We start from the raw sequence: 16,942 nt of genomic DNA, 5'->3' as shown, positions 1-16,942 counted from the left end.
ACTGCTGTCATCAAGAGCGGGTTGCACAATCAGGTAGTTTCCCTGCACTTCACAGAAAGTCATTTTATCTGAGCCAATCAGAGGTCCGTGTTAGGGAGAGCACTGCTGTGTCTCCAGGGGTGTGACAGCAGTATGTGGGTCAGTGCTGCTCCCAGGGCTACTAGCCCCCAGGACCCCCTGCAGGATAGCTACAATAGTAGCCCCAGGGCAGATGCCATAGCTGGGATTCCCACCCGTAACCAGGACACCTTTGCCCAGGGCACAGACACACTGGCAGCAGCTCCACAATCAATTCATCAATCTCTGAAGGGAGTGGCAACTATAAAATGCCACAGCAGTCACCCTCACAGCTTGTCTTGGAAGGGACAGGGCCACCAGGGCTGACACCATGGCGAGGCTGTAAGTGACAAACTCTGCAGAAACCATGGACTCATCTAACACTTATGGACAACACAGAAACCTTCTGAGAATATGAAAAACAATCATAAATATGTATTCGTTTGGTATCACCATCATTTCCACTTTGATATTTTTCACTTTTCATTGTTTTAATGAGAATTAGGGGGAAAAAATTTACACTAAATGCACTTTATCACTACAAGACTGAGTCAAATTGTTAAAATATCTTCCAACGTCCTGAGTAATCATGTTTTTCATTATTCAGTGCATTAATGGAAGCTGAATAGAGATTGTAGCAAAATACATGGATCAGAGACTAACAGTTTTAAAGCAGTCCTGCAGGTGTGAACTCTTGCTGAGAGTGCACCAGCATCAGCTCAGGGCACCAATACTTAGACTCTGTCTCCTCCTGCTGGATGCAGAACTGCTAAGTGAAGGCATTTATAATTTCAGCCTATAGTACACGCTGGTGCACAAATAAGACAACAATTCGTTTGTTTTCTTTTATTTGATGGCTTTTATTAATGAAGTGTACCAGATTCATCAGTAGAATCAAATTTCCATTGAAAAATGATCATGTTGACAATCTTTCTGTACAAGTAGCAACTGTTTAGCTATTTCTCTCTCTCCTCCAACAAATAACTATAACAGTGCATCTGTCAGAAGCAGTTACTGATATCCATCCATGAGTGAGGCCCCCCCCCATTCAAAGCTTCATGTTCAGGAATCTTGAACGCTCTGAGGCCATCTTCTCAAATTAAACATGTTCTTGTTTGGGGTTCAGAAGTCATTTGCCCGTCTGACAATGTGCCCACTGTGGCAGACTGCTCCATAGGCATCAAAGAGGTGATTAACCAGTTGACGGGGCTGTGGGGACAATACTGCTCTTTACAGGGAAAACAGTGCACCCACTCACATCGCTGGGCGCAGACTAAGAGACCGCAACACTGCTTCCACATGAAGCAGCTGAAAACATCAAACCAAAACAAATGCATGCAAAGGAACTCAGACGATGCACAGAGTTCACATTCGTGTGCATGTTAAAGATTTAGACCACAAGCATTTGTTTGCTGTATTATAAGCAGCATATTCCAATTTTCATCACTAGCATAACGCCAGGGTTCACACAAAAGCAGACACTAGACACACTGAAGGTAAAAAACTGAGAACTGTTTCATCAGATGTTTTCTTTATTTTGTTGTCTTCATCTTTTTTTCTGTGTATGCCTAATGTGTTTGTTGTATTGTATTTGTGGGATCAAATAAAAAAACATTTTTAAATATTCTGCGTTAATCTAGCAAAAATTTGTGCATCTGCATGTTTAATGCAACAATTGGTGCTGCAGCTCGTAAACAAAATGACGGACCGACGTCTGATTGGCCAGTAAATCGGTTTCCTGGCCAATCACATGTCCCTATCTAGGAGGGAAAACCCAGCATGTAGATAAACTGCCACTTGTTCTTAGCTGTTTTCAGATTTGCACTTGGCGCGACTTATCTTTAATTACTCATGTCCTGTGTGAAGTTTTAAGAAAGGAATTGCATTTCTCCTTCACTTTTACATGAGACAGGATTTTGTTTTTTTGCTCGTCCTACAGCGACATCGTGTGGAACCTGAATCCTTTTTTGGTTTGAGATAGATGTTTCCTTCATTCATAATTGTTCCCTGAAAAGCAGTGACTGTCCAGAGGACTACACAGGTCTGTACATGCTATTATCTCACTAAACAGACTGGACACCAACATGCAGTGGCGACTCATTCTGCTGTGTGTAACGTTATGGAGGCTACAAACGGGATCAACCCAAACCCAGGAAGGTAGGACCAGTTCATAACACTGTCTCCAAACTGTGTTTTCATTGCAGTAATTCTACTTACTAACCAGAGACGTTTAGCTGTACAGTCCATATTTAACTTGAACCAGGAAAAGAAGATTTCTTGTGGTTATTTTTTCCATGTTATCATTTCTCTACACTTAAACAAGTCACCTGTTGGCCGTCACTCCTCACCACCTATCTAACCCCACTCAAAAACTATAGCAACCATCATGGTCTGGATGCAATTACATTTAGTTTGTTCAATAGAACAGGATGCTGTCCAGACTTGCCAGAGGTTAAGAAAGTAGCATTTTATGAGCTATTAACCCTAATCTCTCCTCTCCTTTGTCTCACATCACACAGTACTTACTGTGTTCTATTGAAAGCCTGGTCACTACTTTATATACTGCTAATGATTAATGAAATACCCTAGTGGGGGAAACATTGTCAGTATGGCAAGGGTCCAGTTGGAAAGATTTAAGCTACCAGCGATACTTTTCTTAATATAAACATGTATGTCTGCTCACAATGTCGTTAAAATGTGTTAGAAATCATTTACTAAGTGTTTGTATACTGCTTTTGAATTCTAAATAGGGGGAATTAACACAAGAATGGTGTTACAGTGTTTAGTAATATTGACAAAAGAATGAGTTTTTATATAAACATTTATACAAAAAATAAAAATATTAAAATATAGATAGATATATAACATATAACAAAATATTAAGTTTAAAAGCTTAAACATGTTTGGATTATGTGCCTGTCGAAGTGTTTTGCAGCCCTACCAGATTAACTATGAATTCAACTTCTATTCAGTGTCAGTGTTTACTCAAGACATTCATAAATGAATAATGGCATAAAGCTATGGGTTTTGCTACAGTCAACATGTGGCTCTCGAGTACTATCTGTATAAGTGTACGTAACAAGCCTCATGCTGTTTATGGAGGTAATTAACTTCATTTTAGAGTAACTAGAAGATTCTGGGCTACACCTCTGCATGTTCCCAGTGAGGACAGGAAATGTGATGTGTTGTCTGCTGCAGGTGTCTAATTATGAAGGACCAGCACCGCAGGTTTTTATTAGTTTTGCTTTTCTGGTCAGTACGGTATGATGTGTACGTCTCCTTCCGATCACAACATTTCCCTTCCCTCTGCCAGAATGTCCAGCTCACACATGGCCTATTGTCTTTTGGTATGATCTCAGCAACGCAGGCCGCTCAGACACACACATATGCAGACACACAGAAGCACTCTGTCAGTGCATCACTCTTCACTCACTGGGATACTGTCCACATTTATAGCTTTATCACAATGAAGCACTTTGTGTGAGAGGAGCCCTGCTCTCCTGACCCTCGGCCTCCACTCTGTCAGCCCCAGGCCTGGACTGCTCCGTGTGGTGGGGTTATAGCCTGCTTGTTTTACCCTGCTTCGCATCAAACTGTGCATCCAACCCAGCACAATACACAGCATCAGGAAGACTCACAGCAGAAACAATAGAACATCGACCCTCAGACATTCAGCATTTGTTCAGTTTTAAAGGAGAACACTATTAATACCATTTATTTATCATGTTAAAATACATTTGCAGCCTAAGCAGTAACATTTACAGTTCAGATGTCAAGTCTGCCTCAGTCTTTGTCAAAATTACATCATAGGCTCATGGACTGTAAATGCAGGTTGATTTTAAAGAGCCTGCACTGCATTGAAAATGCTGACAAGTGTTCTCATGTGCAGACTTATTGTCCACTGTGGTGGATTACATGACCAAATTTCCAAAATGTGATAAGTGATTTTAATTCCACAAATGGAACCCAATGGCTGCCTGAGAAAGTAAAAGTGATGTATTGGTTCACACTTTCTTTATAATCCCAGTGAGGGAGGTTCTGTGCTTTCAGAAATGAATGCTTCTCTTATTATTAATGCTTAATGCCAACCCTTAAAGGATGGGCTCACACATGTTTTGTTTGTCTTAAAACAATACTAACATGCCCATATATATGCATTGAAGGAGATTTGGTGTTCTATCTGCAGAAAGATCAACTTCTAAAGCAGTTTCATTGTACGTGAGAAGGGACAAAAACCACAGTTCTTGCTCTGCTTCAAAATCACTAAAGTTCCACTGAAGCTAATGTAAAGGTTAAATAGTCTGAGTTTGCCATTTCCAGGCGGTGCTGTTTTTAATACAAAATTCCCTCTGTGTGTTTTCATCCATCTGCTATGTTAGCAAACAAGCAACCCTTGTGAATTTTGCACTAAAAGGTCTGTAACTTTAGAACATACCCCACTTGATTTGACTAAGTCAGTGTGCAGAAGAGTCATAGCAGCTTCAACTTAATGTTAGAAGCCATTACTATGCAGAATAAGGACTGTGAATTCTGTTCTCCATCACTTACTATAAAACTGCTTCAAAAATGCAGCCAAAAACCCATTCAGTGTATATGTGAGGAGGGTTTTAAAACCATGGACCTATCCTGTAAACCGTATAGTTTTTCCTCCCTAAAACACAACATGTCATTCTTCCCCGTATATGTCAGTGGTTTGTCCTGGTACACAGAACGGACTCAGCTCCACAGGCTCCCAGGAGAATCAGTACAACCTGATTAAGGACCGGTATGATGGCTGTGAGATCATCATGGGAAACCTAGAGATCACTCAAATTGAGAGTAATTGGGATTTTTCCTTCCTCAAGGTAAAACTGTGCTTCACTCCCTTGTCTCTCAGCTGCTTTGATTGTACAAGCTTGAAGTTACATTACACTTGTAATATTGTACTGCTTACCGGTCTGTTAATTGACTTTTTAAGAAAGTCTTCCCCCTATTTGTTCTATCGGTTGTCTTGCGTATTCAGCATACCTTAGAAGTGGAGCAGATCAAATTAAATGCCTGGTAGTTCATATATTGATGATCTTCCTTTCAGACAATCCGCGAGGTGACTGGCTACATCCTTATTGCTATGAACCACTTTCAGGAGATTCCTTTAGGACAGCTGCGGGTCATCAGAGGAACCAGCCTGTATGAAAGACGCTTTGCCCTCTCTGTCTTCCTCAACTACCCTAAAGATGGATCCAATGGCTTGCGGCAGCTGGGGCTCGCAAATCTGACAGGTAAAGAGGGCTAATAAGGGAAGAGACATTAGAGACAGGAAAACGGAAGCATGAGCAAAAGACATCCTATACATGGTGTTTTTCAGTGATTCACATAAGGCACTGAAGTCAGCGTAAACAAAGACCTCTGAATTCCATTCCGTGATGGTGAAGAGAGTGTGACCCATGGTAACAAAAGGTCACCTTGGTGGGTGTGTGACTCATACCTTGTAGAGTGTTAGTTAAGAATGAGAAAAACTATACTAACCTTGAGGCAGACTCAGATATAGGGACTGCAAGAAAGAAGGCTTTCCCAGGGTGCTGCAGCTTCTTGAAACTCTAAAAAAGGAAAATATAATGTCAGCAATGCCTTATATTACAGCTCCTATATTACACTGTAATTATTTAATACATATGGGATATTAATAAAATACCTACTGACCCATGTGAGTATGAGGGCCATGTCAAGCCATCAGGGCATTAGGGGATAACAACTTTGGTTTTAAGAGGAAAATGTTTACTGTAAGTACTTTTAAACTAGACAGCACAAACTGCCAAGGCACCTCAGTTTCCCCATGATACCATTATACCTAAATGCATTATTTCTATGATAGTTTGACCCCATCATATGATTCCTTGACTGTGAAAACCTACCTCTATTATTTGTAATCACATTGTTATTTCAAAAGTTATTCAAGAAAAATGATAGTTAAATAATGGCAGTTTTCTTCAGGATCAAGCTCAGTAACTTTCGAAGATACGTCAACTCTACTGACACCCTACTGAATCACCAGTTTCAGCTCGAATTTGTTGCTAGTTGCAAGTTTGTAGTGTTATTTCTCGTGTCACAGTAGCAAGATCCAGATCAGACTTTGGTGTGTGGTAGATCTTATGTTGATGTTACTGTGCAATTTTTGTACAAGTATTGTTGGCATTATGTGTGGAGTTATAAGCAGAAATAATGAGATTGGCCCTGTCTCACAATGGTGAAGAATCCTTTAAACAAACTCCTGGATTTGAATGATGATCTGGATCAGCACCGAAATTGAATGGATTGGTCCGTATGTGGTCCATACCTTACCGCTCCAAAACATTTCATTCAAATCCATTCATTACTTTTTGAGTTATGTTGTGAACAAACCAACAAACAAACCAACACCAGTAAAAACACTACCTCTGCCTCAGCCAAGGTAATTATTGAGTATTTATTTGACCATTGCATGTGACAGCGATATCGATACTTGGCTGCCAGACAAGAAAATGGGTAGAAAAAAATCCTTTAGGTAAATTGTATTATAGATGTGCAAAATATTTATACAAAATATTAAACTCAAGCGTTACTATAATATTAGAATGTCTTGTCTGTTGTCTCTTTATAGCTTGTATCATGTTTCATCCATTTCTTTGTAGAGATTCTGGAGGGGGGCGTGCAGATTATCAACAACACGTACCTGAATTATGGCCCCTGGATCTTCTGGCAAGATATTATCCAGGATAACAGTGCACCTATTGACATCCGGTACAACGGCGATAGAGGCAAGTGCTGGGATAGTCACATTACATTTATCATAAAACTATCTCTACATTGTCTCTTTCTTATATGTGCTACCTGTCTTTCTGTCTCTTGATCTCATTTTGTCCCTCAGGCCCATGCCACAAATCTTGTGGAGATTACTGCTGGGGGCCAAATAAGGGCCAGTGTCAGATCTGTGAGTGCCCAGTTGTTGTTTCCATTTTCCTCCTCATTGTTTCTCTGCACTTCTCTCTCTCTTTCTCTCTCACTCTCTTGCGTTCCTTTTTTCTCTTTACTGAATGTCTCTCTGTCTCAGACAGAAGTTCACTGAGACAGAGAGATGCACACACAAAGACAACACACTCATGCACTTGGTTGCCCTCTGATGAACCCATCTCTCTCGTCTGTCCCAGTGACTAAGACGGTGTGCGCGCCACAGTGTAATGGCCGTTGTTTTGGGACGAGCCCCAGGGACTGCTGTCACATAGAGTGTGCCGCTGGATGTAAAGGCCCTCTGGATGTGGATTGTTTTGTAAGTGCTCTGTCTTTGTCTCTGTACAGGATTCAACCGATAAGATTCAGAAGAACATTGTGTTTGAAGACAATATACCGAAGCTGTATTGAGGCATCCAAGTGCTTTGTGTCCTTTATGAAGTTATTACAATTCATCCCAAGTGAAACAACCAAATTTCACAGCAATCCATTCAATAGCTGTCGAGACATCTAATTCAAATATTAATTTTGAAAGCAACCAGAAGTCATATTAAACAGAAATAATCTGTGCAACGAAAGGACTTGTATTATTTTTGAGCAAAAACATACAAACCATTTTATAGGTTCTTTCAAGATGATTTCTATAGTCAGTTACCTATAATAGACTCCAGTATCTTATTTCCTGTAGTGATGAAACTACTGAAACATGTCTGTGTGTGTGTACCTGTATAGGCATGTCGTCATTTCAACGACTCCGGAGCCTGTGTGCCTCAGTGTCCCCAGACTCTGATCTATAACAAGCAGAAATTTCAAATGGAGACCAACCCTAATGCCAAATATCAGTACGGATCCATCTGTGTCTCTCAGTGCCCCAGTGAGTGTTTATGTAGCAGCACATTTTCTCGTTACCTTTAGTGCAATGTGAAACATGATAATGATAATCACTTTTATTGGCCAAGTATGTTACACACACAAGCAACTTGGGCTGTCTTGCCCAAGGACACTTTGACATGCGGACCAGGGAGAATGGGAATCAAACCACCGACCTTCCAGTTGGCTCTGCCTCTTGAGCCACAGCCGCCCCAGACATACTTTAACTAACCTTCCTAAAATTGCAAACATTTGTCATATTGGTCTTAGCATAACATGAAGTGATGGCATCAGGCCAAACATGATGCTGCTTCTTACACGTTTCCATCTCTCTGAAATGTATCTTTGTCTTTCTTTTCTTTGTCCTTTCAGCACATTTTGTGGTGGATGGCAGCTCCTGTGTGAGCGTCTGCCCTCCAGACAAGATGGAGGTGGAGAGAGAAGGCCAGAGACAGTGTGAGCTCTGCAGTGGACTCTGCCCTAAAGGTTGTCACTAATAAAGACTTTCTGCAAATTACACTACTGTAGGTTTGTCAGTCTTCAAAGCTAATGATGTTGTTGGGTCATCCCTGTAGTGTGTGAAGGTACAGGTGCTGAACACAGAAAGACTGTGGACTCCAGCAACATCGACAGTTTCATCAACTGCACCAAGATCCAGGGCAGCCTTCACTTTCAGGTCCTAGGGATTCTTGGGTAATTGTCTGGCTTGCCTGAAACATCTCACAGCGCAGTGCCACACAGGCCATGGGTTCATACTGTGTTTTCATTTTTCATAGAGATGACTTTAATAAGATCCCACCCCTAGATGCCAAAAAGCTGGAAGTGTTCCACACTGTCAGAGAAATAACAGGTTTGTTATACATAGAAATATTTGCTGATGTTAATTACAGATGAATCCCAATGCTTGGTCATTGTTGTGTGTGTTTAGAATAATGAAGTAAAAAATGTAAATACTTTATAATGCTTTAACTTATTTACTCCCTTTTTGGTGACCATTATTTTAAATTCTTTCATTCTACTCCTACAGATTAAAATGATAATAGTAGGCACAATATTAAATCATGTTTTCATATTATCACTGTCTTTCCTTCTCAGATATTTTAAGCATTCAGTCATGGCCCAAAGAGTTACACGATCTGTCCGTTTTTTCGAGTCTCACTACCATTCAAGGGAGATCGCTTCACAAGTAAGGCATATTTACTGGAACTGAAAATGATGTGCATCTTTGTATGCATTGTTTACTGTTGATGTTAAATCAATAAAAGACAATAAATTAACCTGATAAAACAAATAAACTGTTAAGATTTCCCTTTATATGGGAATACCAAAGATTTCGAGGTACAATATAATCTGCAGATGCAAATCAGTGACAAATTCTGAGTAATTCTTTGACATTAGTTTTAAATACTTTTCTTTTCGTCTTGTCTTTTTGTCTACCCAAAGGCGTTTTTCTCTGATGGTGATGCACATCCCCACTCTGACCTCACTGGGTCTGCGCTGTCTCCGAGAGATCAGTCACGGCAGTATCTACATCGGTCAGAATGCCAACCTCTGTTACTACCACACTGTAAACTGGACACAGCTGTTCAGAGGTCAAGTTCGAAACAACAACCTCAACAACAGTAACAAGCCACCTGCAGAGTGTGGTGAGCTCAGGGTCTGGCAGAAAGCAACACTCCTATATATTAAAGGAAATGTTCAATTTATTTTGTCTCTTTGTCTTGTTAGTCTGTAACCTGAATAAACTATACACCCATCTCAGACTGTTATCGGCTGAAGGGAGCATTAAACACTGACTGACTTTTATTAGTTTCTCTGTAGACGTAATCTTGTTAAAAATGGATTCCTCATCATCCTCTTGTATCTCTTTTAGATTCAGTAAATATAGGAATTACTGTTGTGTTGCTGCAGCCTGATGTTCTTACATTACTGTGTGTGTAGTTGCAGACGGCCATGTGTGTGACCAGCTGTGTTCAGACTCGGGTTGTTGGGGTCCGGGGCCCGATCAGTGTCTCTCTTGTAAGAACTACAGCCGAGACGGCACATGTGTGGACAAATGTAATTTTTACACTGGGTCAGTAGATAACGAGTTTATACCCTTGACACTGATGTTGTTTGCGTTTTGAGAGTTTTACTGTTCCTGTACTCTGTATTCTTGAATTTTGTGTCCCTAGAGCTCCAAGAGAATTTGCAGGACCTGATGGCGAGTGTATTGCTTGTCATCCAGAGTGTAAGCCTCAGCATCGAAAAGTTAGCTGTACTGGGCCGGTAATCACTTCCTTTGATAATACAGGGACACTGTTTCCCAGTGACTTCATGTGAACTCTTTCTTCGTATCTGTCTATTTACCAACCTATAATATATATACCCAATACTCATAAATACCACATAAGAATATGAGCAATGCTGCAAATCCTGCTGTATTTTCCTTTCTTTCCTTTCTCTTTTGTTGATAGGGTGCGGATGAGTGTGTGGAATGTGATCATCTTCGAGATGGTCCTTTCTGCATGTCCTCTTGTCCCACTGGAGTCAATGATGAACAATGGGGGCTGATCTTTAAATACCCCAACAGGGATGGTCACTGTGTACCATGTCACCACAACTGCACACAGGGGTGAGACAGACTTAATGTATGTGTGTGTGTGTGTGTGTGTGTGTGTGTGTGTGTGCGTGTGTTCAGAGGTGGAAAGTAATGAAGTGCATTTATTCAATTAATATATTTAAGTTTATTTTCTGCTACTTAATATTTCAACTTTATTACATTTTACAGAAAAATGATGTATTTTGTACTCACTACACATATTTGATAACTTTAGTTAATGGTTACTTTTCAGACTGAGATTAATTCAATTAAATATAAGACTTTATTGATCCCTGGTGGAAAATTCACAAATCACCCATCAGTATGCGAAGTACTTCAAAGTATAAGCATATAAGGTAGTTATCATTAGCTCTACCTTTACCAGTTCCTGGATTAAATGTGAGGTACACAATAATTATAGTCCAATAATATGATATACGTACATTAATGTGAACTGTGCCATTCTGCATAATGAGTACTTTAAATATATTTTATATTTTATCCTAATACTTTTACTTAAGTAACAATTTGAATGCAGGACTTGTACTTCTAACAGAGTGTTTTCACACCGTGGTATTCATACGTTTTCTGAAGTAAACAAGCTAAGTACTTCTGCCACCACTGTATGTGTTTTCATACATCTCCATACATGCAGGACAGTATTGAATTGAAAATAATGATGTGTTTGTCTGATTCAGATGCTCAGGCCCAGGATTAAACAACTGTTTGGGGGCAGCCAGGCTGGCAGTTAGTAGGTGAGTGTTTTCCCTGCTGGTGAATAAAAAGCACCACACGGCCAATGTGTGTTGATCCCACCGCTGCTCAGTGTGATGCTCGAGATGGTGTTTCCATTTGAACCAGCACCTCTGCACTTCAAACACAGCACTGGTTTTGTTTATAGATATTTATTGTAATCAGCCATTTCATAAAGGATGTTAAGCAAAAAATACAAAAACTAAGTCAGATCATATCAAGAAAATTACCCTTTTGTTTCTGTTCATCTCTTCCCTCTTCTCTGCTCAACAGAGCAGGCTGATAAACTGCAGTTTCTGCCAAAGCATATTGTTGAACCATAACAACATATCACTTTAACTTTTCTGGCCTCTGTTTTCTGACCGTTTCAATTTGTATTTCCATACTATCTTCTCTCTCTGCCTCACTCTGTAGCGGTCAAATCACAGGTATAGCTTTAGGTGTCCCTGCTGGCTTGATTTTCTGCCTGGCGTTGTTTTTCCTGAGTGTGTTGTACCACCGAGGCCTGGCCATCCGTCGGAAGAGAGCCATGAGGAGGTACCTGGAGAGTGGAGAGGTGAGACTTTAGAGACCATCTGACCTCATGAGCTGCTATAAATTACATTTGATTTCACTGCTACATGAAAACAGCCATCTGGGAATAACTGTTATTTTTGGCAGAGCTTTGAGCCACTGGGTCCTGGAGAGAAAGGTACCAAAGTTCACACACGCATCCTGAGGCAGTCAGAGCTGAAAAAAATCAAAGCCCTTGGCTCAGGAGTTTTTGGCACAATGCACAAGGTATTCATTGACCTCTGTCTGTCTTTTTCTATACATTCACTCATTATTTGCTGATTTGTGTGTTATTACCATTTTTGTCTTAGATGTTTCACAGGCTCGTGAGAAGTGATGTGACTGCAAGTGTTCATTTAATTTGTGTTTAAGGGATTTTGGACTCCAGAAGGAGATACAGTGAAGATCCCTGTGGCCATTAAGACCATCCAGGATAGCTCAGGCCGACAGACCTTCACTGAGATCACTGATGTGAGAATCAGACCCTCTTACACTCCTGAAAAAAAACATAGCAAATAATGTGACGTGCAGTATAGAGTATGTTGAGAAGGTTTATACAAATGGTTAGATATTTACACTTATTTAAAAACATTTTTTTCATACAAAATACATAAATTCAATATAGGTATCTTAAAAAGTTCACTGTATTTTGTCATCTGGTTCTGTGTGTAGCATATGCTGTCCATGGGCAGCCTGGACCACCCCTACATTGTTAGGCTGCTGGGCATCTGTCCAGGCGCCAGTCTGCAACTGGTGACCCAGCTCAGTTCACAGGGCTCCTTACTGGAGCACATCAGACAGCACAAGAACAGCCTGGACCCCCAGCGCCTGCTAAACTGGTGTGTGCAGATTGCTAAAGTGAGTGCAGCTTGAATGACATGTCAGCTGGAACAAAAATTTCAAACAAGCTGTCAGTGCATACATATAAAGTGTACGTATATGTGTCTCAGGGCATGTACTACCTGGAGGAGCACTGTATGGTCCACAGGAATTTTTTTTCCTGCTGAAGAACGACTACCAGGTCCAGATCGCTGACTATGGTGTTGCAGACCTCCTTTATCCTGATGACAAGAAATACGTCTACACTGACACCAAGGTTGTTATGACTCATTTAACCTAAGACACACTTTCAGTTTTAGTCACAGAGGTTTTCACTGTCTTCTCCTGTAATGGAATAAGTTTGTGTGGCCTGTCTAAAATGTGTCTGTTAATCCAGACACCCATAAAGTGGATGGCACTTGAGAGCATCTTGTTTCAAAGATACACTCATCAAAGTGATGTCTGGAGTTACGGTAAGTGGCTGTGTGAGTATGTGTGGTGCTATACAGTGTGTAACAATAAATAATGTGAAGGTAGATGGAGGTTAGATACAGTATGTCGTCTCTTCTGTTGGACAGGGGTTACTGTGTGGGAGATGATGTCATTTGGGGCGGAGCCATATGCATTTGTGCAGCCACAGGAAGTGCCAAGTTTGCTGGAGAAGGGCGAGCGTTTGTCACAGCCCCATATCTGTACTATAGATGTTTACATGGTCATGGTAAAATGTGAGTGTGATAAAACAATGCAGCAGTATGCACAAACACACAAAGGCATGCATGCTTGATCTGAAAAAAAAAAGTACTTTGTCTCTATAGGTTGGATGATTGATGAAAATATAAGGCCGACCTTCAAAGAGCTGGCAAGTGACTTTACTCGGATGGCAAGAGACCCACCTAGATATCTTGTCATCAAGGTGAGGCAGCCAGATCATTTACTTAAGTAAAAATAACAACACTACAGAGGAATATTTTGACTGATTTATGGTATGCTTGATTTGTTAAACAAAAGTGACACCTTCAAAATAAAATATTCTCGCTGATCAGCTGTCAAGTAAATGTACTTAGTTACATTCCAGCACTACAGTGGATTAAATTTGCAGCTTAGTCCACTGGCTGCTGCCTCAAGCCTTAAAGCCTGTATGCACGTGTTATTTTGTAGGTAGGAGAAGGAGGAGAAGCAGCCTCAGGAGAAATTCATAGAAGACAATCAGAACGAGGGCTACTGGATGAAGATTTAGAAGACCAAGATGAGGAGGGATTGGATGATGTTTTGGCTACTCCTCCCTTTCACTCACCATCTTGGAGTCTGTCTCGATCACAGATTAATTCTTACAGGGTACCCACACATTGTACATCTTTAAGGACCATTGTCCCTAGATCAGAGGCAAATAAACCAGTATATAACACCCTTTCTTCCCTGAATTGTAGAGCGGCAACTCTCAGGTTGGACTTCTGGGATACCAGCAAATGAACCTGAGCCCTGTGGACAGCGTCCGCCAGGTGTTGTAGACACACGTTCACACAAATGCATGAAAACAAATTCATTCCCACCCTCTAAGACTAACGTAACCAGCATTTGTTTCAGAGGGTGCAAATGTGTTTCTGTTCTGTCTCAGCTGTGGTTTCAGAGATCTCGTTTGAGCTCAGTGCGAACGCTGCCTGAGAGGTCAGAGGTCAGGGGGAATGGCAGAGACGCAGAGCTGTGTGAGGAAGGTTTGAGGACTGGGAGTCTTCACAGGGCCAGATTTGGCTCCGAGAGGGGTAATCCTTGTATATTCATTGGCCGACACAGGAAGCTTTCAACAGCGTCAAGTCCACCATCATATAAGGTGTGGACAGCAGAGGAAGAGGAGGAGGTGGACCACTATGGCTATGTCCTACCTGGATCAGCTGGTACTCCAGAAGGAGGTATGTTACAAGTACTAAAATACTCCCCCCCCCATTTTTACTTTTCTATTTTGTTACCTTTTAAAAGTAACTTGTAACTGAAAGGATAAACAACATGTAATCACAGCTTCTTTCCTGATCTTCTTCCTTCTACACTTTCTCTCATGGCTCACAGTCTCTATAGAATCTCATTCTGTACAAAGAAACTCAAGACTAAAGAACAATCGGTCTCTCATGGTCATAAATCCATCCCAAGAGTATGAAATCATGACCAAAGGGTCTCCTCCTTGCTTAGTCAGAGGCATCTCATTACAGGAAGCTGCCCCTTCAGTGGCAATTTCACCTTTGCCTTCTCCAACGTTCATGGTTTCATTACCTATAGAGAACACAGCAGATGAAGAAACACTGACACCATTTACAGCTGTAAAGATTAAGCAAGTAGATGAGGATTGTGAGGGAACTGCAGCAGAGCAAGGAGACTCCACAGAGAAGCATCAGCTACCTGGGGACTCTGAGAGTGGGACCAGAGATGTGGAAGATTCAGGAGAGGCAGCCCAGGGGGTAGGCAGGTATGAATACATGGATATCAGGCGATCCAACTCTACGGAGAAAGAGGATCCTGCATGGGAGAGCTGTGGGAGTGAAACATCTGCAAAGAGTGCTGTGGAGACAGAGGAAACAGAAAAAATAGCGGAGGTGCTGAAAAATGAGCACAAGGAGGAAGAGAAAGATGAGAAGTACCACAACACAAACAAACAACCCACACTTCGGGGGAATCTGAATGGTGTGGGTATACCCAGACCAGATGTGCTCACAGCTGGGGAAGAAATTGGGGAGGAGTATGAGGAGATGACCAGATTTGGTGTGGTGCCCAGTGGGTGGGAGCAGGCAGACTACCAGAACCTCCTGGCGAAGGGGAGGGCTGTTTCTGAGGAGGTAGGCAGTGGCAGGTGTGCAGGGATCGGGGGATACATCAAGGTGTGTGCTGGCATAGGGGAGCCTGGCAGCAACACATCATTTGACAACCCAGACTATTGGCACAGCAGACTGTTCCTCAATCCAGATGCTGTACACACCTAATAATGTGGACAGGGACATGGACACAGTAATTGTTGCAGTTGCCGTAGTTCCCGTCATATATTTGGGGGGTGTTTTACAGCAACCAACAAGCTGCAGTAGCCTAAATGCATATTTGAATTTAATTTCACAGTTTTATGGTGCAGGAAATAAATGCTTATGAAGAAAATAATTGTTATAGCTGGCAAAATGTGGCCCGGCAACAACAAGCATATAAAGTTTACCTGGCATCACATGATGCATTAAGGAGCAAGGAGTTCAAGTCACAAGTCTTAGAGCTGTCTTTATGTACAGTTTATTACAACATGAACTGTTAAATAAACAAATTATTTTGCAATTATCCAGGCATTTGTGTCATTGATTTGTGTAGTGCAAACTTTTTTTTTTTACATTGTGTGCCTCATAAAACAATACAGTCTCTACTTTGGTAGCCTAGGCTGCATTTTATGTCCATATTTTTATATTATCAACTCTTCATTATTTATATTTTGTCCTTAATAGCACCTCTGAAACATATAAACAAACAAATAACACAAATTTAGAATACATCTGTTTACTGTCTTCCTCTGTCTTATCTGCTCCTCATTATGGCTTCTGAAAGCCTCATAAATGAAATAAAATTGGGATGGATCAATTTTGCTTATTTTTAAAAATATTATTATTATTTTTAATCAATTTATTGTGTGGTTTGTAAAAATTGCTGACAAATGTCACAGTTTAGCCTGCCCAAAAGACACAGTGACACCTTCACCTTTGTCTACTAAGGAGGATTAGGACCACTGTAAAAACTGAGTTCTGACTTTGGAGAAAAAAGTCAAATTTATTTTCATAGTAGTGCTAATCCTCTTCCATATTTATCCAACCACTCCAAACCTTAAAATTATTTTTAAAATTATTTAAAATTGATTAATTAAAATGATTTTTAAAGTGGGTAGGCCTAGGCCTATTCCTCACCTTTGTGATGCTGTATAATGAATACAGGAAATGCTCTACTATGAAATAAAGCATTTTAATCTCTTAGTATAGACTATTTAGTCTTTTTTAAATACTGCCTATTTTATTGGCTATGCATAAATGTGTAAAGTTATTAGATAAGCCTAGCCAAGAGTAAAACCTATTTTCTTCTTTAATGTAGCCTATGAATAGCCTAAGCTACAGCATCCTACTCGAGTAAATGTGTGTAGTTACTTTCCATCATTGCTAATTTTCATGGCCTAACATGTTATAGGCCACTATCTTATCATACCTGCCTTTTCATAAGGGCCTTATAAAAAGGAGTGTGATAAGTGTGATATCTTATAGCCTGGGTAACTTAGTTAATGACAATTTATATACAAAATAATTCATCGAGCAATTATCCACAGATCAACAATGAAAGTAATTA

General features: G+C 40.6%; 1 protein-coding gene across 1 annotated transcript; it reads left to right on the top strand.

Annotated features, from left to right (window-relative positions):
* Window positions 1–1,892: 1,892 nt before the first annotated feature.
* On the top strand, window positions 1,893–15,898 carry erbb3b (erb-b2 receptor tyrosine kinase 3b). The gene is given in 29 exon segments (XM_020619163.1): window positions 1,893–2,214; window positions 4,747–4,901; window positions 5,129–5,315; window positions 6,705–6,830; window positions 6,941–7,003; window positions 7,221–7,339; window positions 7,753–7,894; window positions 8,263–8,376; window positions 8,466–8,583; window positions 8,667–8,740; window positions 8,986–9,076; window positions 9,334–9,536; window positions 9,832–9,964; window positions 10,065–10,158; window positions 10,347–10,504; window positions 11,170–11,226; window positions 11,639–11,780; window positions 11,885–12,004; window positions 12,149–12,247; window positions 12,449–12,634; window positions 12,727–12,769; window positions 12,772–12,872; window positions 12,993–13,068; window positions 13,174–13,320; window positions 13,411–13,508; window positions 13,754–13,930; window positions 14,023–14,094; window positions 14,211–14,502; window positions 14,657–15,898. Coding segments are annotated over 29 exon segments (4,365 nt in total). The 5' UTR covers window positions 1,893–2,141; the 3' UTR covers window positions 15,562–15,898.
* The last annotated feature ends 1,044 nt before the right edge of the window (window positions 15,899–16,942 follow it).

Source organism: Monopterus albus, unplaced genomic scaffold (assembly GCF_001952655.1).
Source record: "Monopterus albus unplaced genomic scaffold, M_albus_1.0 scaffold6.1, whole genome shotgun sequence".
NCBI classification, from domain to species: domain Eukaryota; kingdom Metazoa; phylum Chordata; class Actinopteri; order Synbranchiformes; family Synbranchidae; genus Monopterus; species Monopterus albus.
This window is presented reverse-complemented; position numbering and strand designations above follow the sequence as displayed.